The sequence below is a fragment of the Lineus longissimus genome, chromosome 5, assembly GCF_910592395.1.
Source record: "Lineus longissimus chromosome 5, tnLinLong1.2, whole genome shotgun sequence".
Classification (NCBI taxonomy): Eukaryota; Metazoa; Nemertea; class Pilidiophora; order Heteronemertea; family Lineidae; genus Lineus; species Lineus longissimus.
In genome coordinates, this window is record NC_088312.1 from 9,302,366 (window position 1) to 9,318,148 (window position 15,783).

Sequence of the window (15,783 nt, forward strand, 5' to 3'; positions counted from 1 at the left end):
GGAGCCGACGACGACGACGACGACGACGTGTCCCTACCTTTATGCTGGGCCCAGGTCTCTACCGCATCAAGAATGGGGACAATGAAGGTGATAGCACAGAGTGTACGGGGTGCTCAGAAGCGTGCTCCCTATTGTAAAAGGTAATAAGAAGTTACTTATTAATAATAAGTAACTTGTTAAATGGCTGTATTGTTTATCTAAAGAGAGCACAATTATGCAAAGAATAATGCTTTAGAAATCTCATTTATCTTCACCTTAACTGCTATAATCTGAGACTACTTCTATCGGACCCCACCTTTTCTTAGCGGACACCCACTTAAAATATTTACCCATTATCCACAAAGTTTTATAGTACCACTATCTGGGCAAACCATACTACAGCAGGTAAAATGGGTTGTAGGCGAAATGGGAATTAGGCGAAGGGGGAGTAGCCGAAATGGGTTGTAGGCGAAATGACCACATTTTGTAGGCGAAACAGTAGGCGAAATGGGAGTAGGCGAAATGGGCCATAACTCCCATCCCCATTGATCACTCAGTAAAAGCTGTGTCTTCACTGTCACTACAAGGTCTGGATAACGCTGCTTCTTCTCAGAAGCCGTCCTATATAATATAATGTAACCGGTAACTTTTGAAGGAGTGAACAAGACTAGAAATAGGTTTTCAACAAGTCATTTATTACACCTTTTATATTTACATCTATTCAAATCAAAGTTACAAATGTCTCTCTGGGTAAGTGACAAAGTTTCCAAGTACAAATAATTCTCATCAATCAAAAGAATCAATTAGAGTTGCGGCTGTGACCAAAGCAAAGAAGAATCCCAATTAAAGAACATTTATTTCTGGTAATTATTCTGATGATGAACTCATTTGGAAGAGCAGAGACAGACACTAGGTGTCCTCAAAAACAATTTCACATGTCAGTAAGATATTATTTCCTCTAAAGAACAGTGACTTTATGATGTCCTAGCAACCATCTCAATGATAGACTGTTGGAACTGATTGCATCTTTAATCGAGATTCTCATAAAGCTCCAGTACAACCAGTTATGTGTTAGGACAAGGACACTTTAAAAGGATTTCTTAACATAAAACCTGTTAGACTGTCCACCCTTTGTTCCGACAGGATTCGAGCTAAACTTCTTCTGTCCTTACACAGACTCAGCATCAAGTCCACGTAGAGAGGAAAACAGTATGATCCAGTTTGTGAATATCAGCCCAAAGATAGTAAAAGATCTGCAACATACAAAAATAAATGCCATCAAAAAGACCGAGTAGAGTGTTGAGATAAGAACCTAGTATGATAAGTCAGTCAATCACACCTCAATATGCCATAACAATTTAGATACGGTACTTTCATACATGTATAAGACCAAGGACTACATCATGTGAGCTGTACCATGACAGTAAATAAGAAAAACCTTGTCAATTTGTATTCAATTTTTTCATTTGGTGTAACTTGCTAGAAAGATTTTGAGACTTGTGCATGTTTAGTCCATGTAACATTGTAATGTCAATTTTAATTCTAAATTTGATTAAAATTTCTGCATTCTGTTCACAAGCTAAGAAGAGCACATAATCCAATGAACAATAATTTCATGACTAGATGAGCTGATATTTTAGGAAAGCACCCACAGCACATGGCATAACTGGATGTTGTTGCACTCATTTTGGATCATTTTGAACACCACCCAGAATAAATATTAATCTGCACGCCTAACTTATAAAGGTATAAACAGCAAGACGGCATTACAAAATTAAACTCTACAGTCCGTTTCTCTCAATATACATATAATTAGTTAACATTAAAAACAATGACAATTTGAATGTTCACTAACCTATAATAGTGAAAGCACCAACAATAAATGTGAAGTATAAAGATTTCTGGAGAAACTCTTACCATCAATGAAGAAGTCATGAACTGTTTGGCCAGCACATGTCCACACTAAACTTCCTCATCCTCAATGGGGTAGGGCCACACTGATTATGGCCCTGAACAACCGCAAAACAGGAAATGTAAGCATTCATGTTTTCTAACAGGTGAAAACAAACATCAACATCAACATTTGTGGAGAATAATAGTTACATGTACATCAGGAAATGAAAAACATATGACATTGGCGACAAGTTTTTGAAGACTACAAGATATTTCTAGTCACATACTTTTGGTATCCATGAAGCGACTTCAACAAGAAACCAATGGTTGATTTTGCACAGAATATACCGGTTCACAGAAGGGAGCAATGCACCCATTCACAACTTGACATATCATTTATGGGTAACAAAAAATATTACATTTTAAACACTCGTATCCTTACCAAAATTCACCACATCACAGAAATGAACACAATTTTCAATTTGACTCAAGTTTTTATCATTTACCTCAGCAATTGATAGCTTGAAACAGAAAGTGACTGCTGAAATTTTCTACACTGCCAAAATTCACCAAAGTATTCTTAATTTACCATCGGTCTATTGACACATTGCAGACTTAATTTACAGTAAAGTAAGCCAATGTTACAAAGCCATGCCACAGATATTTCGACTATAAAAGCAAATGCTAGAAAGGCATTTACAAACAGTTAGGCTGAAGAACTAAGTAAACCAAAGACAACTATTTGGAATTGCCTATAAGGCGGCAATGGTCAGCTACAGGTACTGGGTTGAGTGTAATCGTTTTTCTTTTATTACTACCGGTACATGTGATAGTCACATCTGTCAATGCATCTATAACAGAGACAAGAGTGGTCAAAGCACTACATGGAAAGGACTGGCTAACTGGTGACGTCTCGGTGTTCAACCTGATAAATATCAGGACTTTGTATCCCAGGTATTCGTTCATCACGAATATCCAAACTGGGCACGGATGCCTTTGCTTGTATAACTCGTAGGAGAAAGCTGGAAGCCCTTCTCAGTCATCACAGATTGTAAATCTTGGTCTTCTTTTTGTTGTCTGAAACAAGAGCAATATAAGCATTACTTAAAGAGTTGGGAAACACTTGATCAGAATTCAAATTGTTGACCAAACATCGAAACTCCTGTAAAATAACAACATTCCAATCCTCCATTACATCTGATCACATTTGCTCTCATATACAGACACTGGACATACTGTTGCTCTATAAGACTCCTTTTCCTGATTTAAACCTGGGTGGCATCTAGGAGAATGCTGAGGACAAACCCTATAGAATCGTTTACATTACAGAGTTTGCGCACGACCCGACCCACACTCCCACTCCAGGGTGTTTCGTTTTTGGCGAAAAATGTCATCATCGGTTGATGAAGAGTTCTCCTGCCCTCCTAGGTTAACTTAGACACGAAAATGACTCGACAAGTTTCAAGTTGTAGGCAACATCCGACATGTTCAGAGTCTCAAACAACTTACTTGAGTCTGTCTTCCTCTAGCAGCGCAACCAGTGAGTTCCTCTGGTTCACTACCTCAAGAAGCTCGTCCAAGATCTTCTTTTCTTCATCAGCTTGCTCCGGCGTTTTCTTCTCGTCTGGAATAGTAACACAGATGACTTAGTTTCAAATATAGATATTCATACATACAAATATTTTGGCATGAATATTTCATTCATCTCAATCAAACAACACAAGTCGGCTGCATCTATAGTGTATCAGCATCCCAATAGGTAGTGCTCATTTTCACTAGGTTAAAGCCAAAGTGAGATAAAACAGACAATATTGATGTCACGTCTTTGTCACAACAATGCAATACCCTAGGAACAGTCACCCTATGACCCTAGTTTCCATACCCTGGTTTTGGCAATACCCTGTTAGAGATGTCATGATAAACCAAGTCCAAACTTGATAATTGTCATCAAAATTGACATATCTGGATGGGCTGAGGACAAGTCAAACTGACTGCTGTCATAACTGGTTGCAAATGAAAAGAACAGAATGATAACAATCAAAGCTGAATACCAGTATATGGTAAAAAGACATTCTTTTGTGAAAAGTCTTCAACATATTGTAAACTGAATCGTAATCTTGTTTTAATGCTACGTGTATAATCACCATGCGATTTGCGTGCGTTGCTAAAACATTTGCAAGACGGATTGTTAAAGCTAGCTTCCAAAGCACACCATAGTGCATGTAAATGCGGTAAAAAAGCTTCATTTTAGTGTTCACCAATCGGTAAAATCAAATGACAGAACCGACAAGTAAAATAATCCGAGTAAATTGGGATCAACAAGTTTCATGATTCCTACATTGTAATGGTAGTACTAGCATCTTGACCCGCAAGTTTTTGTGATCGATAAGTCGCTCATCCGAAGCCTGATAGTGGTGACACAAATGTATAAGAGACAGGATGGAGCACTAGTATTAGTTATCTTTTGCAAGACTTAGATTCAAGGCAATTACCCTTCAGTATAATGGCAGCAATTCATGCAACATAAAACATGAACTGTATCACTGGAGTAAGATACAGTGTTTCAGCTTAAGAGTCAAGCAGGGCACAGCATCCTGCCTTTTTTCAATTTTCTCTTTTTGCCCTGCCTTTTCATAAGTGGCCAATGCATTTCCATTTCAAGCAGGGCATTCCACCCTGCCTAATTTAATAAGGCTCTGCCCTGCCTATTCAGATTTCTAGCTGAAACACTACAGATAATGTCAGATGGACAGAGGTTGGGATGGGATGGGAGTCTGTGATCAGTCACATACTAAATACTTGTTACTTTGAGGGATGCTATGTTGATCAACGATAATTAGAATACAATTGGCAATCTATACACCTGTTTCAAGATCAGGTAGGTTTCATTGGAGACAGGTTTTCAACCCAAGGTCTTCTTCCAGGACAAACCAAAGTATTATAGTTCATGAGGGACCACAGAGAGGTGGGTAGGCGGGGTCAGGTGGGGGTGGTTATACCACAGCTTGTTACTTGTAGCAGGTCACAAACACAAGAGCAAGTCAGGCAAGTAACTTTCTGTTTGCTTCCAGGAGAGACAACTGTTGCAGGGGATAAATGTACATGTTTCAGATAGAAAACTTGGACAACAATGCCACTGTTACCAAGGCTCTACAGTGGAAATCTCAGTCTCTAATCATGGTCAAACCAGTCATCTTGGATGGTTTTTACAACTTTCTAAGAGACGATCTGCCAATTTATCAATAGTTAGATGATAAGAGACTGGGATTGTCACTTTCTCTTCAGCAAGCAAAATCGGTTAAAACAAGACTGTAAAACAACTTGATTCTGTGTGGATCTAATTGGACGCTATTTGTTTATGAACTAGCAACTGCTTCTGCTCCATATGGTTGGAAGGCAGTACAATACTGTAACACTGGTCAGGAGCTGTCTCGTCTTTAAATAGATGGCAGCACAGTTTCAGAACTCTGAAAGTTGTACCAGACCCTTCATTTTAGTCATTCTGATGAAAAATCACAGGTAGAATCCACACAAAAAAGTCACTTATACAGACCCTGAGTTTGAGCGAGACACACATAAAATACAGTGCAATTGTTAATGCATTTTAATGAGTTTACAAGAGAAAATCACCATTTGGGACTCCTTTTCTTGGGGTTCCTGAAATTGAATCAAATTACCATCAACATTATTAGAGGATTGCTGAATCGAATCAACATGAAGTTAACTCTGAGATCCATTATATCATTCAAAAGATCTTAATCATGATTATTAGGGCAAGTATCAGCAGGTTAACATGTAAAGCGGGAAACAAAGGCCTGTCGAAAAAGGACATTGAAACATTCATAAAATGCAGTGATAAGACATAGGGTAAAAGGTTTCAGTCAACTTTACTACACTTCGTTCCAAAGAAGATTGACAAACATCACGAATTTCAAGCCATCACCGTTGCATTAAGGAAGGAAGCAAATATCAAACACCGACTTGAACCTATCCCAACACAAAGCAGACAAAGATGGCAGTAACGTGTAACAGTGACCAGCCTGACAAATTTCAGAGTTGAGACAATTAGATTGAACAACGACAAGGCGCATGTCCTCAATGGATGAAACAATTGGTTTTATTCTGATAGGAGATGGGACCAAGGGTCTTGTTTTTTATTAATGATTGTCCCACGAACATAATATCCACAAGAGTAGAATAATCTCTTAATCTATGCTCATTATCAACAATATATCAGGAAATATTTCTGACTGAAAATGGCAAATTAGTAAGGGACTTAAAGCAAGGAGATGTAGGCAAGGGTTTCAAAGATCGGGGAAGAAGAGGACGTTTAATTGAAACTTGCAAGGGACGGATAACAGATCTTAGTATGGTGATAAAAACTGCAGCAAATAAATTCGGTTAAGAATTTAAAACTCAAAACATGCAAACACACCCTGTGTAGTGTGGCACAGCATCCATCATTTTGTGTAAGAAACCGCACACACACTCTGTCACACAACCATGTTTCCAGCAGGACTGATGGTGAATTGACAAATTAATTATAGAACTTTGCGGATCCAAATGATGTCCCCTAGAAATTACATTAGGGAGAATGTGAAATTGCTGATAAGGGTTGCTAGTCATGGCAATGTGTTACTCTGTTGGACCCACATTATTGTTTCAGGTTCATTGTTTTGAAAGCCCCCCCCCCCCCCCCCCCAGGGTCAAATACTATGATCATTATTTTCCTCAGTCCAGTGGGAGACACTGAACAATTATTGTTAGTTCAACATGTTGAAGCAAGCATGCACAAACAATGTTGGTTTAAGTTGTGTAGAGATACACCATATAAATCAAGTTAAGGATGGGCAGTGTTGGAGAAAAATATGAAGCACAGGTTAGCTATCTCCAATCAGAACTTTCTCAACAAATAACCCTACAAGAATAGGTGCATCGAGGAGAAATGAAAACCATGCTTTCAAGTACACTGCAATTCTCGTTGGGTAATATGTTAAACTTGACGCTTTTATTTCAATGTTACCAGTTCTCTTGAGGTTTGGATGCGGCCACACCATTTCATTCCTTTGTTGATAGTTTTTTCACCAACATAAACCCAAATTTAAAACAAGATGCTGATCCTTCCTGAAGCTTTGAAGAACAATGACAGAAAACTCAAGTTCTTTGAGATGGGAAGTCAGACAAAAAAACATACCATAAGAATTTACTATGTTTTTTTTACGCCGCCAGCATCCAGATTGTAAGGTAGAGAACTCTGTTAAACAAACAAACAAAGTGGTGGTGTGGCCTAAAGTTAAAATATAACTTTTACACATTGGTTGGGACGCATAGGGACGCATAGAAGGGTTTTAGAGAAATTTTCAAAATGGTATCAGATGTGTGTGTAGTAATCATGCCTGGAATAAGAACTGATCATGCTTTTGAGTGAAAGAATATAAACTGTCAGTAACACGTGTGAATAGGTCTAAAAGTTAAGGGTATTTTGTCAAAGATAACAGTCCTATGAGCTCCGTTGAGGAAAAAAACTGGTAACAGTAGATTGACATGTATAGTTTAGTGTAAAAGGAGCCTTTGTGACCACATGTGGCAGACGAGATCCCTCCAAATGATCAGTACACCACATATTTGAAAAATGTTCACCTACGTAGAAAATTTGAATGAAAATGTGCTGGCATTCTTGACTGATACATGACCAAATACATGCAGCCCGAAGGTGAAGTACATGAACTAAGCTTCTTTTTTGTCAAGTGCCGTTTTGAAGCATGCCTTAATCATGTTAATAGATTTTGTCCAAACTCTGTCAAATTTTGCCCCAACAAGCAACCGGAGGTCACCAGCCATACATGATCAGTCAAGCCCGAAGATAAAATGGACATGCTCCTTGAATATACACATAACAGTCGGAGTACCTGAACCTCGTAATCACTATCATCATCATCGCTATCATCGCTAAGGGTCCAGTCGTTATAACCGCTGCCGCGATGTAACTCTGCAAGTTAAGGAGCGTCATCATGCAGACAGTAGGTCATATCAGGGTTACAATTACAGGTGGATATCACAGTCTTCATCAGTGTTGCTCATTGGCACATGGTTCTTTCTGCATCACTGGGAAGTCCATGCACTTGATTGGAAACAACATTTACACAGTGTTGAACATGATGGAATGGTATGATGCATTGGTTCTGATGTGAGGTCAAGACCAACACTGTTCCTTCTTATGCTGTCCCCAATCAAGTATGTGAATCTAAAGGTGTATTCAACACAGCCCAGTGATAGCTTACCACGAAAGGTTTTCACAATGCAGCTACACCATGAAGACTTGATCAATTTGGCATCCACAACCAAGAAAACGCACGGGAAATGTAGGATGAATTGCAGGGGATAATTTCAGCAATACATTATGATATACACATTTTTCAAATAGCAATTTTAGTTTTGAATATTACAGTACACAATGTCATGAGAGTGCATCATAATATACATTTCGGCCAAGACGGAAAGAGCATGGAAGAACAGATTCATGGGAAAGTCCTCCAAGTAGTATGAAATTGAGGTTCCAGATGGGGAATCCAGACAAGGAACTCTTCGGAAAGGTGATAGTGTGGCACAACAGCAACGTGCAGTATTTTTCATCACCGTGTGAATGATTCAAGGTTACGACACCAAATGTGAGATATAGGTGGCGTGATAAACAACACCAATGACGCCGGGCAGCAAGGCCTGTGCAGGAGGACAGCGTTTAAAGTGGGATGGATACCTTACCTGGGTTGCTCATTCTCTCCCGTAGACTATCTTCCAAACGCCCGTGCCGATCCTCTAATTCTAATTCCCTGGCACTGGAAGATTCAAACGAATATTGTGCAGATCACTTAGTGCTATTATGACCAAACCCTGCTGTTATCAACGGACATTATCAGGAAAGTAATGGGAACCGAACAGGTACTCCAGAGTGTCGAAGCAGGCTCCCCCTCAGTACCACTAATCCCCATCATATCCATTACAACAATGATCATGTTCACCGCTAGGCTGTCTGTTGAAGGAACAGTAAATAGTTCGAAGAACTTTCCACAGCCCACGAAAATGCACTTTTGTGGATTATCTGAATGGGGTGATATGCCCTTAAAATATCAGTTGTTGAACCCTTGTGATCAAACTTACGTAATCATGAGTTCTGATTCATATCTGACAAGAGCATTCTTCTCATGGATCAAGTTGAACCACTCCTGCATCAAATCCTTCTCTGGCTTTGTAGATTCTGAAACATTTTCAAAACAAAATGTCACACACAGTTTACACATGGAGGTATTTTGAAGCAAAAAAATGCAACACCTCTTCTATATCTTCTGTGTTCACTTCTAGTAGACCGGATTACTGTAGCAAAAAGATGCAACTCCTCTTCTGTGTTCACTCCTAGTAGACCGGATTACTGTAGGTAAACCCATCTCACCTGGCCCCTCCCCACGCAATGCTTGTTCCACGATGACACCTCGTTCCTCCATCGTCTTCTGTTTGACTTCAATCTCCTCCAATTGTCGCTGAATCTCCTGTGCCATGCGTAATCTCTTCAACTGCCTCTGCCTCTGTTGGCGGCGCGCTGCCAACTGGGCTTTCTTGGCCTGGAAAAGGATATTTCAAACATTGACTGAGACACCAGGACAGGGAATGTGAACTGGTTTCAGACCTATAAACCCTTTAGTTCCCGTAAAATGCATTGAAGTTAATTTTAAAACCTTGCATGATAATTCTTCAAGAAACTCTTTATAGCAGTGGAATTGTCACACCAAAGCTCCCACCACAATAATCAAAATCAAAGCATCATTTTTTTATAAAAAGACGGACAAAAAATAGTTGATCATGACAATTCTTACCGTATTCATCTTCTTGCCTTCCATCTCAACTTCTGAACCCAAGGTCTCCTCTGGAAATGGACGGTTACAAAGCATAAGTTTTTAACCAGAACCAATTGCATGCATTTTCTCTGAAATTCTTTTCCACTCCTTGCAGCAAGACCACAAGGTGTAAATATCACCAAACATCTACATGCTACAATGTCATCAAAGTGTTCAAATAAAGACTGAGCCACAGTTGTGTCATTAAATGGAAAGCAGTGCTTGCGACAGGCAGAATCGCCACTCATCCAAAAGATCACTACTTACGTGAAGCAGATGTCATCGATGTCAAATTCTTCAGCGACTCTTCACCAAGCATGATTTCCTTCGCCCGGTCAACGAGGCATCCATCACTCTCCGCATCTCGTATGAGTTGTTTACGCTTCTCCTTCTTCTCCTTGGACCGTGGTGTCTTCAAACGTATTTTCGGAGTCGTATTGGGACTTTTCCCATGTTCCTTCTTCTTTTCTTTCTTAGGACTCTTCGAGTCGGGATTTTTTGGCGATGTTTTGAACAAATTAAGTAACGATTTTCTACGTTCTTTTTTGGCAGCCTTTTCTTCAAGAGAGTCATTACTTTTCTTTCGTTCTACACCACCAACAGCACCTAATTCATCTTCTGACACTTTCGGCGTCTTTTTCTTATCTTTTTTCCCAAAGTCTTTGAATTTTTTGAAGGTTTTACTGTCCGAAGTAGATGCAGAAGGAGTACCAACCCTGCTGTCTGCATCTGAGGGGGAGGATACTCCTTCTTGAGATTTTAAACGCTCCAAAGTATTATGCGGGGTAGTTTTCGCAGGAACATCCGGTGTTGATGTCACAGGGGAGTTTACAGCATCAGTTTTTGCTTTTTCTGGCGACATCGCGTTTAAGTCTGAATCATCATCAAACTCGGCAAGAAAACTATTCCTATTTTGTTGTGTCTTGATCCTAAAGGCTGGCGAGCGCCGTGGTGTTTTCCGCAAAAATCCATCACTACCAGTGTCCTTTGCACTATCATCTGATGTGCTACTATATTTCGATGCCCGCAGATCCAATGAAAATTCCTCATCGGAAGATTTGACCGAGCGTCGCATCATGTCAGCTCGAACAAAATTCCCAGTTGGCGGCAATTTTTCACTCGGTGATGCAATATCCAATGGTGACCTTGTTCTTCGCTCATGTTGTTCATCTCTGGCAGTGTTTGGTGTCATAACTAGAGACATGGGTCGTTTTGTGACTTTCGCTTCAGAAGGCTCAGGTTGTTTTGCCTCTGCACCAATGGACGGTTTATCTGTCACAAAAGCAGAGTCTTCTTTGGTGGGAGAGGCTGGCCCTGCTCCCGGCCACCTCAACTGTGGTCGTTCTACGGAGGGTGACCTTACAAGCCCCAGCGAGGTTGATCTTTCTTTTGAAGTGGATCTTTCCCTGGGTGCAGGCCATCTGTCTTCAACATTTTCAACAAGAGACATTTTTTCTTTCGTTGGAGAGATAGATGAGGGCCGCGAACTTTCAGAATCGGACTGAGATTGTGATGAACTACGATTAGACTTCCTTGGTGTGAATTCACTATTTACGCCCAACTCTGCGTCAGATTTCTTTCGGGCTCTCTCCCTAGCCCTTTCTCGTATTCTCTCCCGTTCCAATTCCTTCTGCCTCCTCAGCTCATCAGCAGAGAAATCACCATCCTTCTTAGAAAGAGGTGGAAGCGGGGGTTTCATGAGTGCATCCCCTGCATCAGAAGGAACGGTACCATCCCGTGTTGGACTGGAAAGATTTGGCAGAACCTTTTTGGCGGGTGTCTGACTATCCTCTGGCTTCTGCTTGACAGATGTCATAGGAGTGAAGAAGTTATCTGCTGGTTTGGCTAAATTTCTTGGCGTCTGGTTCACATTTCCTGCATGAGCAGATATCTTCAAACGGCCCTTTTCCACTTCAAACTGCCCACTATCTGGGTACTTATTATCCGTTTCAACATCTTTTTCCAAGAGATTTTTATCCACTGAAATTCTAGTTTTTGGTCTGGCAGTAGCATTGGATCCACCACCTACACCCCCGAAGAGTATTTTCAAAGCGTCAGACACATTACTTGCCTCGGATTCACGCTTTCTCTCTAAAGTCCCCCTGAGTGTGTAATCTTTCATTACAACAGGTTTGTTGTCTCTGGACTGACCAAGTTTTGGCGAAGTCTCTACACTATCTTTTCTGGCTTTACGATACGCTGCCAAACACGGCGTCATATACTTATCAATATCACTTTGACGTTTCTTTTCTGAAGACGGAGAGCCCGATGATTCTGGCGGAGTGGCATACACACTATCATTCGTAGTGTTTGAACTCTTGGGAGTTGCGTAGCTCTGCGTAGATTCCCTCTTAGACAATTCCTCATCAAAAACTAGAGTCTTTCTAATATCATTACAACTTGCGGATTTCTTCATATCGACAACATAAACTGCCGGCGATGGCTTGGCCACTGAGTCAACAAAGTCAGCTCCCAAGTTCCCATTTCTCTCAGGTAACTTGTCATCAAGTTCAGAGTGTCCTTGTGTTTCTGGACCAAGTTCCTTTTCGCTCTTTCCACTATCCTGTTTCATATCCACAATGTAAACACCCGGAGAAGGTTCAACAATAGGTTTGGAAATTTCAGCTGTGGGAGACTTCACCTCTTGGTGATCTAAAGCCTCGAAATTTGAATCAAATTTACTAGGTTCTAATTCAACAGCTTGTGCTTTCAGTTCATATTCACGGTCCTCTTTGTCAAGAACCTCTACAATGTCTGCGATATCAATTCGACGATTGCCAAACTCCCCCGAATCTAACGTAGAATCATCATATTCTACGCTACTCTGGTTCTGAATCAAAATTGAAATATCATCATCGACCCCCATCCCCATCCCCGACTCTTGACTTCCACCCGTTTCCTTCAGATCAACAACAGACGACCCTGGAGTCGAAACTGTGAAACTAGAATCAGAATTCCTCTTAGCCTTATTATGCTTCTTTCTTTCACGAGTCGTGACAAACATTTCGTCCACATTGATGATAGTCTGCGGTGGAATGCTGCCCAAGTTATTTTGATTATCACTCATAGCACCACTTGTACTGAAGTCCGTTTTATCCGAGTTCAAGTTCATTTTCTGGGTCTCCTTCAAAATGGCAGACGTTACATCACATTCCATGGGCACAGTTACGGTTTCCTCATCCTCATCGTCGGTTGTTAAGGTTTCTGCGGCCGGAACCTCTGCAACATCCACAATCTTTTTATCGAAATCTTCAATCAGTTCATCAAACTTTCCCATCAGTTCAACTTTGTCTGCTTCGGTTTCCAAACCACAAACACCAGTGTCATCTGCTGGTGTTTCCACAACAACAAACCCAATATCGTCTGCTTCTGCATTCCAAGCACAAAACCCTGTATCGCCTGCTTCAGTTTCCATTGGTTCCGCTTGAGTATCAGAACCTTTCTCTTCCAATTCCAACAAATTCTCTTTTGACTTTGTTTTTGATTTGATCCATTCAGTCACATCTTGCTCCATGGAATCCTCTCGCTCCAAAGAAACCGGCCGTTTCAAAATCTCCCTGTCTGTAGAAATCTCCCGTTCCGTAGAAATCTCCCTTTCAGTTTCTGTTGATTCATCAGCTTCAGAGCTCTCCTTCCCCGAGGAGACCGTCTGCTTTACCTGTTCCAGCACATCTGACCTTCCAAGGTCAGTGTCAAGGTCTTCTCTTCCAGAAGATTCCTCTCCACTTGCAACCCTGACCATGCCCTCTCTGTCAACATAATCAACACCATCTTCATCGGTTTCCTCACTCTCATCATCCTCATTATAATCATCCTCCTCCTCACTTTCTTCATCCTCCTCATCTGTCTGTTTCTTTTCCCCATCACCAGGTGGCAGCACAGTCTCATCTTTGTTGTCTGCTTCACCGAGATCCACATCAACAATTTCAACTGCACTGTCAGGTGTTTCCTCCACCTGCAAAGACAAAGAAGGCCACATAAGTTTTAAACCGTGGACAATGAACTTTGAACAAAATTCAAAGAACTGGAAGGAATACCGAAATGGCAGTTCAATATAATTTCCAGCAAAGTTGAATCATCCAATCTTAATTAAAAGAAGATTTTCTTAGAGTAATTGAGGGTGATTCTCCACAGCAGTCCCTTCTCATCAAGTTAGACTGCTGATAACTATTTTACTGAAGACTTCTACAATTCAGTAGGTTACAGACCACCATGAACACCAAGATAGGGATAAGGTACTCAGACAAACAGAACTATAAGTTACCTTTTCCGTTGGCTCCTCTTTTGGTTCCTCTGGCTTGGGCTCCTCTTTCGCTAGCCCTGTCCTGCGGAAGAACGACCAAGGATCAATCCTTACGGGTTCCGACGTCTGACCAAAGAAGTTCGACTTAGCCTTGGAGGTAGGGGTGGTCTCTTTCTGTGGTGGTGCCGGTGGTTTTAAGGTCTCTTTTGATTCTGGCCTCTTTTGAGATATTTCTGCCTTTGTTTTGTCGTCTGCTTTAATGTCTTCATCTTCATCATCTTCCTCTTCCTCTTCTTCTTCCTCTTCTTCTTCCTCTTCTTCTTCTTCGTCCTCGTAATCTTCAGAGTCATAATCTAAAATCGGAGCAAATCCAGATAAAAATTCAGCAAAATCTCTTCATAAAGTAAGCTTGCCGATTTGAACAAGTTGATTTTTTAAGGGCTTACAACATGTATAAGCATCCTGACAATCACTCGTTTGTACAACAGAGCCAAAGAGTTCTACAGAAACGAGGCCTCTTAGGGACAAGGGTGAGGGGGCTGACAACTAAGAAAACAAACTTCCCTGCATTACTAGATTTAAAGACACAGCATCTATTACTAATTTACAGGCTGACACAGGTTTGACATTCACTGAATTCTAAAACTTTTACTAAATGAAGAAATATCAATGTCTTCTGCTTAACATAACGACTACCGACTCACCAATATCTTCACTCTCAGTTCCGTCATCATCACTCTCCACTGGCTTTTTCTTCTTGAGACTGTTGTATGCCTCCTCCCATGTCTCAGGGTACTCCTCCTCATCGAGGCTAGAGATGTTGATGTCGTCATCCTCCTCGCTGCTACTGCAAGATCAAAATGAAAACAATGAAACATCTTCAAGTCTCCTTTACTTTTCAATATAACATTAGCAGTTTGGAACTGTCAATGTCTTATGATAATAGAAGAAGCAAGCACACAAATCATTCTATCATTACTTACAACCTGGCCGGTCCGAACCAGTTGATTTTTTAAGGACCATTTGACCAAGTTAAATAATGCTCGGTACCTGATTACTGTGCTGAATTCATGAGACACTAACTGACTTGGCTTCATCGTCAAGTCATATTTTCAGCAAATTCCATGAACAGAAGATGTAGCTATCCCTTAGAATTGTGTAGTATCCTTAGACTGGGGATAGTAGAGAAAACACCACACACAACAAATAAAATGGTAGACAGGAGTTGATATATAATATCTAAAATTTACATAGACAACTTAATAATACACTCAAATGTGTCATTTACTATTGCTAGTGGTACAGGTACTTGATGTCTATCAATAGAATGGTGACCCAAGCCATTTGTCAAGGCAAAAGGGAAAATCCGGGAGGTACGCGTAGGGTGTGCAAGCTGAACGCATAAGAACCATCCTTTAAAGGGAGAGCATAGGCATTGACAGACCATGTTGTAGGCCAGCTTTTGAAAACGCCAGATTTCAACATGTGCAGCAAACTGAACCCTATTGGTGAGCTTGACAGCCATAAAACAAATCAATCAACAAAATTAAACATAAAACATAATAATATAAGACCAGGATAGCATTTACAAAGCATGACGGCTGATATTACAGCTAGTACAACAGCTAAGCCTACCCAATGAAAGCAATGATCTCACTCTCTGACAGGTCAGAGACATCGCTAGCCCTGTAAGACAACAGGTTAGTTTGTTTAGTACGGAAAGTCAGAAGTGAAATTGGATGATTTTTGGGAGTAAAACCTTAAAATAAGAACAATTTG

At 40.6% G+C, this 15,783-nt stretch overlaps 1 protein-coding gene across 6 annotated transcripts in view; it reads right to left on the reverse strand.

Annotated features, from left to right (window-relative positions):
• Positions 1-653: 653 nt before the first annotated feature.
• The window catches only part of LOC135488745 (F-actin-monooxygenase MICAL3-like), a 29,236-nt gene continuing 14,106 nt past the window's right edge, over positions 654-15,783 (reverse strand). For 2 of the 6 annotated variants that reach the window (XM_064773509.1, XM_064773505.1), the window contains 11 exons: positions 15,640-15,690; positions 14,709-14,851; positions 14,026-14,357; positions 10,029-13,716; positions 9,741-9,790; positions 9,320-9,488; positions 9,031-9,127; positions 8,635-8,708; positions 5,503-5,529; positions 3,382-3,496; positions 654-2,949 (listed from right to left, as the gene is read on the reverse strand). In XM_064773509.1, the coding sequence (XP_064629579.1) occupies positions 2,838-2,949; positions 3,382-3,496; positions 5,503-5,529; positions 8,635-8,708; positions 9,031-9,127; positions 9,320-9,488; positions 9,741-9,790; positions 10,029-13,716; positions 14,026-14,357; positions 14,709-14,851; positions 15,640-15,690 (4,858 nt within the window). In that variant the 3' untranslated portion in view covers positions 654-2,837. Of the gene's footprint in view, positions 2,950-3,381; positions 3,497-5,502; positions 5,530-7,781; positions 7,862-8,634; positions 8,709-9,030; positions 9,128-9,319; positions 9,489-9,740; positions 9,791-10,028; positions 13,717-14,025; positions 14,358-14,708; positions 14,852-15,639; positions 15,691-15,783 lie in introns of all 6 variants that reach the window. The other 4 variants (XM_064773508.1, XM_064773510.1, XM_064773507.1 and 1 more) reach the window with 4 other exon arrangements.